The 18,418-nt window shown below is 46.8% G+C and overlaps 1 protein-coding gene across 2 annotated transcripts; it reads left to right on the forward strand.

Annotated features, from left to right (window-relative positions):
• Positions 1-387: 387 nt before the first annotated feature.
• On the forward strand, positions 388-16,624 carry efhd1 (EF-hand domain family, member D1). Of its 2 annotated transcripts, none has more exons than XM_071471887.1 (4): positions 388-762; positions 14,172-14,319; positions 14,597-14,731; positions 14,924-16,624. In XM_071471887.1, exons 1-4 carry the CDS (start codon positions 479-481, stop codon positions 15,056-15,058), a joined length of 702 nt encoding a protein of 233 aa, XP_071327988.1. In that variant the 5' UTR covers positions 388-478; the 3' UTR covers positions 15,059-16,624. The 2 variants fall into 2 exon arrangements, with proteins under 2 accessions (XP_071327988.1, XP_071327987.1); XM_071471886.1 differs by having other exon boundaries at positions 399-762; positions 14,561-14,731.
• The last annotated feature ends 1,794 nt before the right edge of the window (positions 16,625-18,418 follow it).

Raw genomic sequence — 18,418 nt, forward strand, 5'->3', positions numbered from 1 at the left:
GCAGTTCAAACACGTACAGACTCACAGAGAACCAACCAGGAGTCCTGATCTCAGTTTGGGGTCACATGAAGAGACAGAGACCCTGGGGTGGAGGAAACAGCTGGTGAATCTACCTGTGCTGTCTTTGTTGTCAGCTGTGACTCTGTCTCAGGTACAGTGAAGGTGATTGTGTAGAGCTGCCCTCTTCCGGATAAAGTCAATCTCTAGACAACAATTTACTTTTATTTTCTCGTCTTAAAAACGTTTTTTCAGGTGAGACACTGAGGACAGAGGTGGTCACACTGAACCCTCGGTGCTGAGGAGCCCTCCTCATCTTGTGAGCCGGGACTGTGGCGGCGTCTCTTATTGTGAAGCGGTGCGGCCGGAAGCTCTGTCGTGTGTCTGTGGCGGCTCTCAGGCAGCTTGACAGTGGTACTCGACGCGGCTGTCAGGCTCCATTCCCCCGCACAGCCTCAGGGAGCAGCGTCCTACCTGCAGCATGGCATCGGAAGAGCTGGCTCGGAAGCTGCAGTCGCGGCTCGCCGCCACGCAGGAGGCTGAGTCGAGGCCGGAGGCCGAGGAGAGCTCGGTGAGACCCAGACCTCGGGAGCCCGATGCAGCCTGCGGCGACTCGTCCTCCGAGCTGTCCGCCAAACTGACCCGCAGGCTGGACATCAACGAGGGCAACGCCGCTCCTCGACCGACCCGCGTCTTCAACCCCTACACGGAGTTCAAGGAGTTCTCCCGCAAACAGATCAAGGACATGGAGGCGATGTTCAGACGGTAAGACGGCTGCAGTTCGCGGGTCTCTGTCCGGTTAGCGGCGGTCAGAGCTGTTTACTTGGGGATTGGGGCTGAGTGAGTGTCGGTGAAGCTCATGATGAGATTAGGCTGCTGCTGCTGACGTGAAGCCTCCTGCTCACGATCAGCTGCTGGGACACTGAGTCCGGATCAGAGTCCGGGTCAGAGTCCGGATCAGAGTCCGGATCCGAGTCCGGGTCTGAGTCCGGATCTGAGTCCGGATCCGAGTCCGGGTCTGAGTCCGGGTCAGAGTCCGGGTCTGAGTCCGGATCAGAGTCCGGGTCAGAGTCCGGATCTGAGTCCGGATCAGAGTCCGGGTCAGAGTCCGGATCAGAGTCCAGATCTGAGTCCGGATCAGAGTCCGGATCAGAGTCCGGGTCAGAGTCCGGATCCGAGTCCGGATCCGAGTCCGGGTCTGAGTCCGGATCAGAGTCCGGATCAGAGTCCGGGTCAGAGTCCGGATCCGAGTCCGGATCAGAGTCCGGATCAGAGTCCGGGTCAGAGTCCGGGTCCGAGTCCAGATCAGAGTCCGGATCAGAGTCCGGATCAGAGTCCGGGTCAGAGTCCGGATCCGAGTCCGGATCCGAGTCCGGGTCTGAGTCCGGATCTGAGTCCGGATCAGAGTCCGGATCAGAGTCCGGGTCAGAGTCCGGATCCGAGTCCGGATCCGAGTCCGGGTCTGAGTCCGGGTCTGAGTCCGGATCAGAGTCCGGGTCAGAGTCCGGGTCTGAGTCCAGATCAGAGTCCGGGTCTGAGTCCGGGTCTGAGTCCGGGTCAGAGTCCGGATCAGAGTCCAGGTCTGAGTCCGGATCAGAGTCCGGATCAGAGTCCGGGTCAGAGTCCGGATCAGAGTCCAGGTCTGAGTCCGGGTCAGAGTCCGGATCCGAGTCCGGATCCGAGTCCGGGTCTGAGTCCGGGTCTGAGTCCGGATCAGAGTCCGGGTCAGAGTCCGGGTCTGAGTCCAGATCAGAGTCCGGGTCTGAGTCCGGGTCTGAGTCCGGGTCAGAGTCCGGATCAGAGTCCAGGTCTGAGTCCGGATCAGAGTCCGGATCAGAGTCCGGGTCTGAGTCCGGATCCGAGTCCGGATCCGAGTCCGGGTCTGAGTCCGGATCAGAGTCCGGATCAGAGTCCGGGTCAGAGTCCGGATCCGAGTCCGGATCCGAGTCCGGGTCTGAGTCCGGATCAGAGTCCGGATCAGAGTCCGGGTCAGAGTCCGGATCCGAGTCCGGATCAGAGTCCGGATCAGAGTCCGGGTCTGAGTCCGGGTCTGAGTCCAGATCAGAGTCCGGATCAGAGTCCGGGTCTGAGTCCGGGTCTGAGTCCGGGTCAGAGTCCGGATCAGAGTCCAGGTCTGAGTCCGGATCAGAGTCCGGATCAGAGTCCGGATCAGAGTCCGGGTCTGAGTCCGGATCCGAGTCCGGGTCTGAGTCCGGGTCTGAGTCCGGGTCACCCTGAGACTCTGAGGCCTCCAGATACTGACATCCACAACTGGCCAAAAGAATCCGGTCAGGTGCTGGTCAGGCGTTGGTCAGGTGCTGGTCAGGCGTTGGTCAGGCGTTGGTCAGGTGCTGGTCAGGTGCTGGTCAGGCGTTGGTCAGGTGTTGGTTAGGTGCTGGTCAGGCGCTGGTCAGGCGCTGGTCAGGCGCTGGTCAGGCGTTGGTCAGGCGCTGCTCAGGCGTTGGTCAGGCGCTGGTCAGGTGCTGGTCAGGCGTTGGTCAGGTGTTGGTTAGGTGCTGGTCAGGCGCAGGTCAGGCGTTGGTCAGGCGCTGGTCAGGCGCTGGTCAGGCGTTGGTCAGGTGCTGGTCAGGTGTTGGTCAGGCATTGGTCAGGCGCTGGTCAGGTGCTGGTCAGGCGTTGGTCAGGCGCTGGTCAGGCGTTGGTCAGGCGTTGGTCAGGCGCTGGTCAGGCGTTGGTCAGGCGCTGGTCAGGTGCTGGTCAGGCGTTGGTCAGGTGCTGGCCAGGTGTTGTTCCTCCTGTTGAGTTTACTGTCCTTTCTCGTTTCAAGTAAACTCACGCGTTCGTTTGATGAAGTTAATGCAGGAGACGAATTCAGAATTCTTTTCACTAATTTATTAAACAAGCTTTCACAAAATTAAAAGAGGATCGTTACAGAGCTCCAGGTCCAAACTATCTTTTCCCTGACAACAACATGCAGCTGTGCCAGTTCATGAAGTCTGACCTCCTAACTTCCCCTTGCCCGGTGTTTTTATTACTGTTACACAAAAAAGATAGAGAATGTAGGTTGAGCTCTTCTTCATTGGCTGTTGCCCATTCTGCCCTTGCACCTTCATGGTTATCTGACTCCCTTTGACCTCCTTCACTTGTGCCTGAAACAGAGACAAGAAGACAGACAGAGACACCACACTCCCACATCCCCAGGGCTGTCTCCCCTCTATCAGTTGACCGTGCCCTTGCACACTTCTATCCTCGTCTTCACCTACGCAGTCTGGCCGTGGCACGTCCGCACCGCACCTAGAGAAAAACCCCATCATGCATCCTTGGCTTCACTATCTGGGGCACCCTGCTCCCTGTTGAGATTTCAGCAACTCCCCATCATTTAGTTATCAAAATATATCAGCAATCATCCTGTCTCCACATGTTCCTCATAATCTTGCAATACTCACACACACAATGCTATTGTATAAACATATTCTTCATGACATTGACATTGACATTTGTAGTCTTTTGGTGAAACACCACAGTTTAATGTGAGTCCTGCAGCCCCGAGTCTGGTGAAATACACTCATATTATAATAGGGTTAAATCATATGTATTAATTAAAAGCATATGTTAAAATCATATTAGAATCAGATTAAAATCATATTAACATTATATTTAAAATAATATTTAAAATCATACTAAAATCATATGTGGTTACTTTTACTGTGTCTTCGTGATCATTAAATGAAAAATAAGCAAATAAGCAGTATGACATACTCTTCACTCCAGAGCAGCGTCAATGTCTCTGAGCTGTGGAGGAGGACCTCCACCCTTCATTAATGCTCTCCGTCATGTTCAGATGATGGTGGTGGAGAATGCTGTCTGAACCTCCCATAGTTCACCTGGACTGAGATCAGATGACCGTGAAGGTCACAGCACGAGTCACATCATCCTCATCTTCATCAGTGGCCCTGTGACCTGTGGATGAGACCCCTCCCATCAAGACACACACGTTTCACCTCTCAGAACTACCTTTGCAGTGACCCCTCCCTCAAACCCTGCCCCCGACAGGAGAACAGAGCCACCAGGTCCCCTCACTGGAGGGGTCCAGGGTTCAGACCTGTACCGTTCTCTTGGTGTAGACCAGTTTCTCTGGTTTCTGGTGCCCTGACGTTTCGTCCTGATGTTTTGTCAGGACAGTGTTTCCATTGGCTGGCACTGCTAGCTCCTCCCTCTGTGACCCACATGTGGTCATGTGACCTCTTACCAGTCTGTCACATGACTACTGCTTTACTGTGGTGGTCCATGTCAGTGAGGACAGTTTAGCCTCTATGTACAGGAGCAGTCAGACCACCAGGACAGACCTGGACTCTAATCCAGAGATGACACACTCACCTCTCAGCTGAATTTCACCTGTGAACTCTCAAAGCAACTCAGTGCTCTCTTCACATTCATCAGTGTGATGTGGTGGTGGGACCTCTGGTCTCTGTCCATGTTACATTCACCACTGTCTTGTAGTCGTGACTGATAAAGAGCCAATCAGGAGGCAGGTTAGGGTTAGAAGAAGAGATGAGTTAGAAGAGATGAGTTTAAAAGGTAGAAGAACAGATGAGTTTAAAACTGAAACGTAGAAGAAGAGATGAGTTTAAAACGTAGAAGAGATGAGTTTAAACTTAAAACAGAAGAAGAGATGAGTTTAAAACTGAAACGTAGAAAGGTGTTAGTGTGGGCGGAGCCTGAGACTCAGAGTTTGACTTTTTTTTATGATTAATATTTTATTGGGATTTTTGATCTAACAAAAAATAAAACAGGACAGCACAGCAGAAAGACAATGAGGGAAAATGAAAAAGAAAAAAATGGGGATAAAGACAAAAAATAATAACAGATCATAATGTGTTACATGCTCAGCGATGCTAGATGTCATGTTCAGATTGGTGATGATATCTCCTAATCAAGCTCTTTCATGTTGGACAAGTATCGTTCCCATTTCAAATTAAAGCTTTCCACTCTGTTTATTAGTCTGTATGATAAACCCTCCAGTGCAGCTAATCTGGCTAAGTGAGTGTGCCAGAGGTTGACGGGGGGGTGAAGATGCCTTCCATTCTGAAATAATAAGTTTGCGCCCCAGCATCAGTGCTACCTGAACCCACTCTGCGACATGGGATGGGAGGTCATCAAGTAGGGACGGGTCCCCCAGAATATACAGTCTCTGGGAAAAGGGCATATCACGTCCTATAATCTTTGTAACATTACTGTGAATCTCAAGCCAGATGTCTTGTATTTTTTGACAGCTCCACGGCATATGAATCAAGGTGCCCTCCCCGTTCTGGCATCTCCAGCAGTCTGGGTCTTGTTTTAACTTGACTCTATATAGCTTAGAGGGGGTCCAGTATACTCTGTTCAGGATCTTGAATTGGACAAGCCTAGTTCTCTGGACATCTTTTTCATGTTTTGTAAGATCCTACTCCACTCCCTGTCTGTGAATGTAGCCTTCAGATCTCCCTCCCAAACCAGTCTAAGGCAAGATGCACGTTTGTCTGAGCATTTTAAAACCATTGAGTAGTACACTGAAGCTTTATGACCTCTACCAAAAATTTTCATTATTTGTGTGAGGAAGCTTGCAGTCGGGGGAGGTGTTGAAAGAGACCCGAATGTGTGGAGTAACAGGTGTCTGAGTTGTAAGTACTTCCAAAACTGATTCTGGGGTAGGTGGAATTGTGTCTTAATATCAGAAAAAGACTTGAATGTATCCCCAACATACAGGTCTCCAAGGACCAGGATTCCCCTGTAGACCCATGAGTTCCAGAGAAAAGGTGATTTCCCTATGCAGAGTTTAGGATTGTTCCATATGGAGGCTGCAGTGTGGAGGTTCACATTAAAATTGAATATGAAGGCCATTCTTTTACACACCCATTGTAAGTGTGAAATAATAGGATGGGTCTGTGCCTCTAATGAAAGCTTAGTGGTGATGTAATGCATAGGGGGGAGTGGGTTACACAAAGGACTTTCTAGACCAAACCATGGGGGTGCTCTCTCAGGAGGTAGCGCCCAGTGCACCAAGTGTCTCAGGTTGAATGCATAATGATAAAAAAGCTAATTTGGGACCCCCAGTCCACCTTGATCCACTGGCCTCTGTAATTTCTTCAAGTTTAATCTGGGTCACTTATTGTTCCATAGGAATTTGTTGCATAGCCTATCAAACTGCTTAAAATATTTTAGTGGAATCTTCATTGGCAGTGCCTGTAGTAGGTAATTAAATTTGGGGGTGCAATTCATTTTTATTACATTGACCTTGCCCCAGAGGGAAAGTAATAGTGGAGACCACCGCTCTATATCGATCTTAAATTTGTTCAGAAGGGGCTCAAAATTAACCTGGACCAAATCATTCAACGACGGGGGGAAAAGGATGCCTAAATATTTAATACCTGCCTGGGGCCAAGTGAAATCACCAGGTTGGAATAAGGTCTTGGGACAGTAGGGTGTCAGAGGAAGTGCTTCTGATTTGGCCCAGTTCAGTTTATATCCAGATAATTTGGAAAACAATTTAATGGCTTTAAACAGAGCAGGGAGAGAGCGTTCTGGCTCTGTTATCAGGACCAAGGCATCATCCGCGTAAAGCATCAGTTTATGACTACTACTGCCTACTTGGATACCTGGAAAGTCAGGGTCCCTGCGAATAGCCGCTGCTAGAGGCTCCAGCGCCAGTGCAAAAAGTAAAGGGCTCAGAGGGCAGCCCTGCATAGTGCCTCTTTGGAGTTCAAATGACTGTGAGATTATGCTATTTGTTGTCACTGAAGCTTTAGGGTTGGTGTATAAGAGTTTGACCCAGCTAATAAATATCCTGCCAAAACCAAAGGCCTCAAGGGTGGAGAACAAGTATTGCCACTCCACCCTGTCGAATGCCTTTTCAGCATCCAATGAGAGGGCCGCAGCAGGAGAGGCCGCGTTTTGAGAGGTCCACATGATGTGAATCAAATGTCTAGTTTATCAGCTGAGCTCCGAGTGCGAATAAAGCCAACTTGGTCGGGGTGTATCAGGTTGGTTATCACCTTATCTAACCTTACAGCTAGGATCTTGGCAAGAATTTTACTGTCACAACCAATCAAACTGATTGGCCTATAGTTTTTATAGTCTAACGGATCCTTATCCTTCTTTAAAATAAGAGAAATGAATGCCTCAGACAGTGTGGGGGGCAAGCTGCCTCTGTCCAGAGCCTCACTATACATCTGCAGAAGTAAAGGGGAGAGATCCTCAGCATACACCTTAAAAAATTCTGCTGTGAAGCCATCTGGGCCTGGCGCCTTACTAGATGGAAGGCCTCTAATAACATCCACAATCTCCTCCCTTGTGATTGGCGCATCAAGACGATCTACCTGGTCCACTGATAAGGTGGGGAGAGCAAGGGAGGTCAGGAATGCGTGCGTCTCCTGCTGGTCAACTTGCGCTTCTGACGAGTAAAATGTTGCATAAAACTCTCTAAATGTCTTATTTATCTCTGTGGGGTCACGCGTAAGAGCACCACCTTCTGTCCTAATTGCTTCTATTGTGCTCCGAGCCTCTCTCTGTTTAATGTATCTAGCCAGCAATCTTCCTGCTTTGTCACCTTCTTCAAAATATTTTTGCCTAGCTCTGAAAAGGGAAAACTCAGCCTTCTGAGTCAGAATGGAGTTAAGTTCATATTTTAGTCTGGTCAAATTGGTCAGATTTGAGGGGGTCATATTTTGCTTAAATATTGCCTCAGCAGCATAAATCCTCTTCTCCAAATCAAGTTGTTTTGTTATGTTAGATTTCTTTTTGAAAGAGGCGTGTTGTATTACATGACCTCTGATAAAAGCCAGCAGATGGTGCTGAGGCCAAATTAGTTTTTATAAAAAGATTAATTTGAGCCCTTAATGATTCTTTGAAACTTAGATCAAGCAAAAGGCTGGAATTGAGCCTCCACTTGGGGGACTTAGAGGTACTGCAAAAGGGGGCCACACAAAGAAACACAGGAGCATGATCAGAGAGTAAAATGCTACCAATAGAGCAAGATACTATGGAGGAGATACCAAATCCAGAAATGAAAAAATAATCAATCCTAGAAAATGTATTGTGGCGCGGGGAGTAGAAAGTATAATCTCTCGTAGTTGGGTTTAATAGCCGCCAAACATCAACTAAACCAGAAGCTTTGCACATTTTGTGCATAATGGAGACTGATTTGCATTGATGCTGTAATGGGGTGCTACGGTCCAATATGTTATCCATAACCTGATTAAAGTCACCCCCCATCAAAATTGGGTAGTCTCCCATAGCATTGAGTTTGCACTCTAGTTACCCAAAGAATGTGGGATCGTCAATATTAGGAGCGTAAACATTAGCTAATATTACTTTATGGCCCTGAATCTCAGAGAGAACCAACAGAACCCGTCCAGCCTCATCAAAACTTTCCCTGATACATTTAAATTGTATTTGTTTGTGGACTAGAATTGCTACCCCCCTGCTATGGCTATTCCAGCACGAGCCGGAGACATGTCCAACCCAATCTCTGCAAAGCTTTCTAGAATCCTGAGTCAGTAAGTGAGTCTCCTGCAGAAACGCTATATCACATCTTTTCGACTTGATAAATGTTATGACTTTTTTCCTTTTGATAGGGTGATTAAGACCTTGCACATTCCATGTCATTAGTTTCAAGGTCCTTCCTTTATCAGCCTACATCATTGAGTAGGTCTAGTGACTGATGTATGTGGGGGACACGACCTATCGTTAGAACCACCATCGCTGAGCAATAAGCACCATGTAAAATTGGGGAAAAAGAAAAAACAAAAAACAAAAAGCAAAGCAATGTGAGGGGGGAAAAAAAAGTATGTATACATACACACAAATATATGGTGACCATGAACTGTTGTCACCTGTAGGTGCACAAAAAGCACCAAACCTAACACACACAAAAACTTGGTCCGTGACTCTGAACAGTCTAACAGCTCACGAAGAGGGCAGTCAAGCAGCTATAATTATGTAACTAATTGGTATGGGCTACATCAGTACAAAAAACAGTGTAAGGGTCATAAGCAATAAACAGTCAAATATAACCAAAATACTTGGAATGAGTTAGTTTTAAGTATCTCTCCACCCATCCAGCGAAACCTACGTAACATAGTCTATCTGAGGTATGTCTGTCTCCCTATTAGGCCCTTATCAGCTCTAGGTTGATCTATAATGCTAATGGAAATGATGGGAAGGCGCAGAAGAAAAACAAACAAAAAAAATGTATCTCTCCTCTCAGAAAACAGGCGAAAGAATAAGTGAGTGAATAATAAAATGGCAATAGTATTAGACCAGTAACAACAGAATCAGATCGCAACCTAGAATGATGGGAATAATAAAAGCAATAATGCCTCCATCCAAGATAATAAACGAAATAAGTAAGTTAAATTTGAGTAACTTATGTATCTTCCATATTCAAGTGTGTTTAACAGTGTAAATGAGAGACATGTACAGTTCAACTGGATGGTTCTAGGTAACTTAAGGGCAGAAAGTCAATATGCTCTCACGGGGGCAGAGAGCGAATGAATTCCAGTGCTTTTTTGGGGTCTGTAAACTTGCGTTTATCTTCCGCCGTCCTCAGGGTGAGCACAGCTGGATACATCACGGAGAACTTGATCCGACGCTCATGTAGCAGGCGTTTGCTCTGGTTAAAAGCAGCCCGTTTCTCGGCGACAAGTTTGGAGTAGTCAGGAGAAACCATGATGCGGTGCTCATCCCAGTGCACCTTTCCCATCTTCCGCGCAGCTTCGGAGATTCGTTCCCTGTCCTGGAATCTCAGGAATCGAGCAAGGATCGGTCTGGGGGGCTGACCGTCAGGTCTACGTCTGGCAAGGGAGCGGTGCACGCGGTCAATTTCGAGGTCTCCCTGAAAATCAATGTTCAGCATCTGTGGGATAACTTTGCGTAAAAACGCGAGTATGTCCGGGCCCTCGCATCACTCCGGTAATCCAACAAAGTGTAGATTATTCCGTCGGCTTCTATTTTCCAAGTCGTCCAGCTTCTGTCGCAAGATTTCCACCTCACTTTGAGTAGCAGGGGGATTGGTTTCCAGAGCCTGATTAGCATCTTCCAGGAAAACTATGCGAGACTCAACGTTGTTCAAGCGCGTAGCAATGTCAGATAGCTTGGCCTCCACAGCCCGAGTTGCTGACTGGATAGCATTCAGCTTGTGCTCTTGAGTCACTGAAGTTCGTAGATGCTCGATATGTCCTTGGCCATCTGGTCAGCGGAGGTAGCTCCGGTGCTGGTGCTGGCGGAGGGCGACGGCGGGTTGTCCTTAGCCACAGTGCTAGCTTTAGCTGCGCTATCCTTGCTAGCTTCACCAGGTTTGCTAGTCTCTTGTCGTCGTGATGCGGACTTTTGCTGCTGGCTAGGCATCGTGACTATATGAATATAGTTACAAAATACTCCAACGTGAAATATGTCACTCAGACGTCAAAATAAAGCACTGTGTAACCCTTGGTTTAAATAAAATAAACTACTCGACTGCGGAGCCTCCGACTAAGCTGCCATCTCCACTGCCTGCATCACGTGACTCCGACTCAGAGTTTGACCTTGTGTCATCCACATCAGCAGCTTCACTTTGAGTCATTGTGGAGTGACGTCAGTTGGAGGGGGCGGAGCCTTGTGACTGAACACGAGGTCGTATTTACATGACAACAAACGTGTAATGTAACACAGAGGGAGAGAAGAACACAAACAGACAAGCTGTGATGGTGGAGCATCGATGTTTTAGTCCCAACATCCAGTTCACGTGGCTTCATCTGAGCAGACGTGTGCCATGACACAACTCAGGAGCCAGCACTTTGTTCGTGAGGTGACTTCATCCATGATGATTCACATATGGACGCCAACACGTGCTGCGGCAGCCAGGACTTCCTCCATCGTGGAGGTTTTTTATGGTCAGAATCCAGGCAGCCTGAGATCAATGGGAGCCACTGATTGGTTAAAGGGTCGTACTGAGTCTGTTTATCAATCACAGGAGTGGACCAGGAGTCAACCAATCAGAGTCATCTTTCTTCCCCTTTAAGAACCAGGTGTGGGCACCTTGGAGGATTTCTGTTATAACAGTGGATTTGTCAGGTAGAAACAAAGACCTGTGTCGAGAGCAGGACTCTGTCATGTAACAGAAGCGTCTGTCTCTCTAATGTGTTTCATGTGTTTTTACTGTTGGTCAGTTTGATGCTGCTGACGTTAACTTCCTGTATCTCATCTCTTCCTGGTCTCTAACCTCTAAACGCCTTTGACGTGGTGATATTCAGTTTCCGCTGCACGTCTCAGATCTCTTTGGTCTCGCTCCTTCTGCTGCACTGATCCCATTCACACAGTCCACGTTCCCACGGGGCGTCCACCGCCCGCTGACCCACTTTCCCTCCTCTGCAAGCTTCAGGCTTAAAGGCACATCTCCTGTTTTCAACACTTCATCTCACTGACTTTACTTTGCCAGGTTTCTGTGTTAACATGCTTTTAGTTCATTTATCAGATTTGACCCCCAGTTTCTGACCTCAGTGTTTGGTGTGTTGTTGTTGTGCAGTAATTAAACCAAACCCTCCTCTGGTTTTAACACCTGCTGAATTACAGGTGACGTAGAATAAAGAGTGATTAAGTCTGGATTAGGAGGAGGAGGAGGAGGAGGAGGAGGAGGAGGATGGATGAGTCGACAACACAGAGACCGCTGCTGTGTTATCCCTGAGTGTTTCACAGACAGATGTTTATCATTGACTCTGATCAGCTGTTTAGGGCTGTTAAGGGCCCACTATGATGGTTCTGATCAGTCCTGTGTTTTCTTTGACACTGTAAATGTTAGACAGGTGGTATCACCTGATCTCTCTGTCACACCTGTCCTCCTCTTGTTCTGAGGGAAACATTCATTCATAGTTCTTGTCAGTGAAGGTCGGCAGCTCACTGAAAGGACCAGTCTCTGATAATGGTCTAAAATCAAACCAGAGTCCTGTGTCAGTGAACACAACGCTCCTGTGTCAGTGAACACAACGCTCCCGTGTCAGTGACAGTAATGGCTGTTGTGTTCATGCTCAGATGGCGGTGGGGGAACACCCAGCTCCAGCGAGCCTCTGACATTCCTGTGCTCCCACAAAAACCAGTCCACAGAGGTCTTTGTGTTCCAGGACTCGAGTACTGTGCCATGAGAGGACCCCCCGACCCCCACCACCACCACCACCCCCCTGGAATGAGTCCATAATGCAAATTAATGGAGATGTGATCAGTTCCAGTGATTATAGTTAGTTAGTTAAATATAACTAAATCCAACTAGTTAATTCTCCAAGGAATCATGGGAGTGATGATCAGCTGTTGGTGGAGCTGTCAGATATGTGTGTGTGTGTGTGTGTGTGTGTGTGTGTGTGTGTGTGTGTGTGTCTTCACCACTGACCAACACGTTCCTTTAACATCAGATCAGATGATGATGATGATGTCACATCATGTCTTCAGGTCAGACTCTGTGGTTCTGAGTTTCAAAGCTTCAGTCTGGATCGGTTCCTGGGTTCTGTAATCTGGATCCACCTGATCCAGGACCAGTCGGCCCAACCTGGGTCTAACTCAGTGATTGTGTGGTGAATAACACTGCTTCATAACGGCTGTAATACACATCAGGTTTCTAAGGTTTCTCCAGACTCAGAGTCTGGAGAAACCTGGAGAAAGGTTTCAGTGTGATGATTCAATTCCATTCAATTCAATTCAGTTTTATTTGTATAGCGCCAAATCATAATATACATTATCTCAAGGCTCTTTACAGGGTCAGGTCAAGACCTTACTTTGTTACAGAGAAAAACCCAACAGTTCCCACAACGAGCAAGCGCTTGGCGACAGGGGGGAGGAAAAACTCCCTTTAACAGGAAGAAACCTCCAACAGAACCGGGCTCAGGGTGGGCGGCCGTCTGCCTCGACCGGTTGGGTTTAGGAGAAGATAAAAAGAGGGGGTGGGGGGAGGAGAGGGGAGAGAAGAGAGAGAGAGACCAGGAACAGCTGTGTCGGTAATGGTGTTATCAATAATAGTGACAGGTAACAGTGGTTAATAGTAAAGATGAGTAGTGGTGGATCTGGATCCTGCTGCTCCCGAGGCAGAGATACCTGCAGAATGAGGACAGAGAGAGAGAGAGAGAGGAGAAGCACAAACTACGGGAGAGAGAAAAAAAATACAAAGTTAATGGCATGAAGTCATCGAGAGAGAGAGAGGGAGAGAGACAGAAATAGAGAGAGAGAGCCCAGTGAATCATGGGAATCCCCCAGCAGTCTAGCTCTATAGCAGCATAACTAAGGGATGGGTCAGGACATACCCGAGCCAGCCCTAACTATAAGCTTTACTAAACAGGACAGTTTTAAGCCTGATCTTAAAGGTAGAGAGGGGGTCTGCCTCCTGAACCCACACTGGGAGCTGGTTCCACAGGAGAGGAGCCTGAGAGCTGAAGGATGATGATGATGATGATGATGATGATGAGGTGTTATCAGGCTGATTGTAGAGGGAGGATCTGGAACCAAAAAAAGGCTGAGCAGATTAGTGTTTCTCTGGGGTAAGCAGCCTGATAATTCAGTGTGTATTATACACGCACACACACACACACAGAAAGACACACACACAGTGGCTGAAAGCTTCTATAAATACTCCTCCTATCAGACGTGAGATTGCTGCGTTGTCGTTGGTGATAACAGCTGGAGTCACGTGCGGTCCTGAATGGCCCCGCCTCCTTTAGCTGCTGTGTCCTGATGTTCAGCAGTGATGGGGGGCTCCTGTCTTCATCACCCTCTGATATCAGCCTCACTTGCTGCCACCAGGTGTGAAGTATCATCTGTTTGTATCCACAGCGACTTCCTGTTGACTTCCTCTGTATCTGGACACAAACCGAGTCCTGTTTATTACTTCTTCTTTATCTTTGTTATAACTTTTGATTTAGAAATAAAGAATCACAGCAGAGACCAGGTCCTGGGTCACGTTGGGTACGAGGGTCCTGAACTCGAGCAGGTCCAGGATGGCTCTTGATCGGCTCTGGTCATGTGGTGTGTCGTCATCGTCATCACTGCTGCTGTTCTTCACCTCAGCTGCTTGTTGATTGGTCGACTGTTCTCAGGCCTCGTACCACACACAGACCAGGTCCCTGGAGGTCTTCATGGGCTGGTTTTGACACCAGAACTCCGGACTCCCCGGGTGATGTTGTAAGACGTGAGCTGACGCTGTGCATTGTTGTGTTTTGTAGGTACGACACCGGGAAGGACGGATTCATCGACCTGATGGAGCTGAAGCTGATGATGGAGAAGCTGGGAGCTCCACAGACTCACCTGGGCCTGAAGAACATGATCCGAGAGGTGGACGAAGACTTTGATGGAAAACTGAGCTTCAGAGAGGTGAGACACACACACACATCTAAAACACACACACACACACACATCTAAAACACACACACACGCACACATCTAAAACACACACACACGCACACATCTAAAACACACACACACACGCACACACATCTAAGACACACACACATATCTACAACATCTCCTCACTGAGGTGATGGTTACAGTTCTCCTCCTCCTGCTCCTTTCCCTTCTCCTCCTTCTCCTCTTCCTCCTCCTCCTCCTGACTGAGGTGATAGTTACAGTTCTCCTCCTCCTACTCCTCCAGTTCCTCCTGATCTTCCGTAGAGCAGCAGCTGGGGAGCTGCAGGAGGAGAGTGGTCTGATGGCTCTGGCCCGACTGTCTGAGATCAACGTCTCCACTGAGGGAGTGATGGGGGCCAAGGACTTCTTTGAAGCTAAGGTAGGACGACTCGTTAGCTCGTTAGCTTTAGCTCCTGGTGGATTTACTCACCTGCTTAACAGGTGGACAGACCCTGACGTCATCCTGAAGAGACCTTGATAAGCTGCAGCCCCAGATCATGATCCCTCCACCCTGCTCCACCTGTGGGAGAATGATTGTGTGATTTGTGTTGATGTTGTTTTGTGTTACAAGGTGCAGGCTCTGTCTGTGGGCAGCAAGTTTGAGGCTGAGATCCGAGAGGAGAAGGAGGAACGTAAGAGACAGGATGTGGAGAAGAAGCAGAGACAAGCGGCCTTCAAGCAGCTGCAGTCCACCTTCTGCTCCTGACCCCCCACAGGAGCCAGACCACAGTCCAGACCTGCACAGTCAGTGTACTGAGATTTTACAGCTTCACACTACACGTAGACTTTAACCAGTGTCTCAGAGCGAGGCACCTAAAACAGACATAGATGCATTAAAGTACGTTCTCCCTACGATAGTCTGACCCTGCAGCAGAGTTCATTCATGTGCAGCTGTTCGTCAAAACACGACTCAGATCGTCAGGAAATGTTTAGTGTGTGTTCTGTGTTCCCTCGGTTCCCACCTCCAGAGTATTCTTACCTGTCCAGGTGAAGTCAACCTGTTCAGTTTGTTCAGTTGTCAGTTTGAATTTCCTGTTATAGTTTGGTCACATGACTCTGTTTCCTCCTCACCTTGTTGACACTGTTACTATGATTCAGATCAACAACCTGCAATAGAAACAGTGTGGTGACAGATCACAGTAAATAATTGAGTCACTACAGAATAGTAATATTGATAATACTTAAACTAATACTAATCATTATAATACTACAACTACTACTTCTATTACAACTACTAATAATAATAATGATAATAAAGACCATTGACTTTGACTCACTGATGATCAACCGTCACCAGCTCACGAGGTGACCACTAAAGCTCAACTGTCAGGTGGTCTGAGGGAGGTCTGTCTCTCTGTCTGTCTGACGTCACAGCATCACAACCTACTGAAATTCACAGGTGTCTAGTATATAATAGTATAGTAGTATATATATATATATATATATATATATGACATGTTAATGAGCTTCACAGGTGTTAGCAGGTGTGTGTTTTACCTGTGGAAGGAGGCAGCTAGCTGTTCATGCCAGTCTGTGTGCTAAGCTAGGCTAACCATGTCCTGACTCAGCACACGTTTTTTGAAACTGTTGAACTATTTCTTCAAGATAAACCTGTGTGAACTGACAGTCAGACTCAGTCAGACTCAGTCGTAGACCTGTCTGAGCCTGAGGACGTCGTCCGCCCTCCTGAATGTTGCTGAACCTGAAGAGCCACAGACAGATCGACTCTGCACCACATTCACAACACAAACCTACAACACAGTGAACATATCCACGTGATCATGTGATCCAACCAGATGCTGCCTGTGTCAGAGTGTCAGCTGTTTGTATTCAGTCATATACAGCATCATCAGACTGATGATCAAATAAAAGACACATAATAACCTGTGTTTCAGATATTTTTATGGATATGAGCTGATCCTGAAACAGCTGACAGCTCTGACCTGAGCAGCTCTTATTGTTGAGTGCAGTTCATGTGTCTCCTCCTTGATTTATCTGTAATAATGTTTTTAAGTTGTAGCATGTTCCAGTTGTCACATATAAAACTACTGTACAAACCACAGAGCGTCTCTGTTGAGGAAATGGACAATGTATTTTTTCATGAATAAAATAGTCTATATTGTTTTAGCAGAGACTTATAAGTTGCCAAATATAAAAAGGTCAGTGAAATATATTTTTGGGCACTTGTAAAGTTGTCGTGTTGTTTCTCTCCCTGTTGGAAACGTTTAAACCGATTGAAATAAATGACGAATAAAGACAATGTTCAAAATTACAGACTCCATCTCATAACCTCTGTAGGAGCATTAATCACACACTGCTCAGAGTAACTGACAACATGCTCTCAGTCTGTCCCAGCATGCATCAGGCCAGAGTGACACACCTGAGCTGCAGGCTGTGGGCCGCTGTCCTCTGGAGGACCACAAGAGTCACAATAGAGTATTTTAGAAATGAGCCATGTCCCAGGAACACCTCCAAGAACCTCCTCAAATCTCTCCACCTCCATAAATACAGGGACTTGGACGCACCAAGCAGACCCTGCTGATCCTGACAGCTGAGCTTGAATGCAGCCATTTCATCACCAATATAAAATGTCATATATGATCTAATGTTAGCAAACACTGGTGCTCAGTCCTGAGCACTGATGGAGGATCAGCTGCTGTAGATACATGTTGACATCAATATAAAGTTTATTATTTCATGTTAACAGTCTGTGTGTCTCTGTGGTGGTTTAGTTAACAGACACCTCCTTTGTTTTCACTCAGGAATTCAGGAGTTTTAACCTGTTAATTTAACAATATACACAACAATTCACTTTCACCCATCCCCCCAAAACGGTCCGGCTGCAGCCTGCAGACCAGGGGGCGTGGTGTGATCGGGGCGTGGCGTAGCGATCCACTTACCCCCCCCCAAACGGACAACTGGCCAATGTAGGACCCGCGAAATAACGTTAAGAAGACGAAATAGGTGAAGCCCAATGGCAGTGAAGAAGCAACAGGTAATCAGAGCTCCTTGCATGATGTGTGTGTGTGTAAGAGAGACGTGCAACATATGACGATGTTGTACAAATAGAAACGTTATTTAGCACAGGACTTTACAGGACTTTACAGGACTTTACGTTCACGACTGAAATTATTTTCTGTTGCACTGTATGTGGCCAAAGCTAACAGCAGCATAGTTAACAGTGTTTTGTTGACAGCAGGTGTGTTTGTGTGTGTGTGTGTGTGAGTAACCATGGCTTGATAACGTTATGTGGGTCAGTATGATCGTTACTTGCAGATTACATTTTCTCTGTTTTTAGAAGAAACCTCCGCCTCAGAAAGAAAGAGCTGCAGGACAAAGCCAAAATGATGAAGTCTGCACTGCAGTCCCAGCCTTCATCAGAGACTGGATGGATGGATATAGATATAATATTTAGTAATATATATTATAATGGATGGGTAGAAAAATGAATATACTATAATACATCGATATAAATACAAATATACTATGGGATAATATAATAGATGGATAGGAATATAAAATATTAATAGGCAATTAAATCCTTTCTATATATGCATATGCAAATAGAACAACAAATGCAATAAAGACTGTATAATAATTCAGTGTGTTCAACATGTTCTGTATGACCAGGTATGAGTATACTTACTATGGACCACATGTTTTTTGGTTCCTTTTTTTTTTTTAATGAGGGATGAAATAAAACTGTATGTGCCAGAAAATATTACATCATCAGTAAACGTATCCATCAATGCCTCCTGACTGCTGTGTTCATCATTAGTGTCTGCAGACTATGTTCTGACAACCTGAGATATTTAACTGTTTCCATATAGAGCTTTATAATATAAAGTTACTGTTGTGGAAAAATGAATAACAGCATGCCCCAATTTGTACTTATGAAGATAGGAATTTAAAAATATTTCCAGAACTTTGTGACAGCATTACATGGATGTAATATTAATGGCAGAAATTTTCTATACTTGTGCTTTTCCATGTCAGTTATATATTTGAATTCTTTACTTCCCTCATCATTGTCTGTGATCAATGAAGGAAATTGTTTATATTGTCT

The sequence above is a fragment of the Trachinotus anak genome, unplaced genomic scaffold (assembly GCF_046630095.1).
Source record: "Trachinotus anak isolate AG129_WGS33_773 ecotype Australia unplaced genomic scaffold, CSIRO_AGI_Tana_v1 ptg000034l, whole genome shotgun sequence".
NCBI lineage: Eukaryota > Metazoa > Chordata > Actinopteri > Carangiformes > Carangidae > Trachinotus > Trachinotus anak.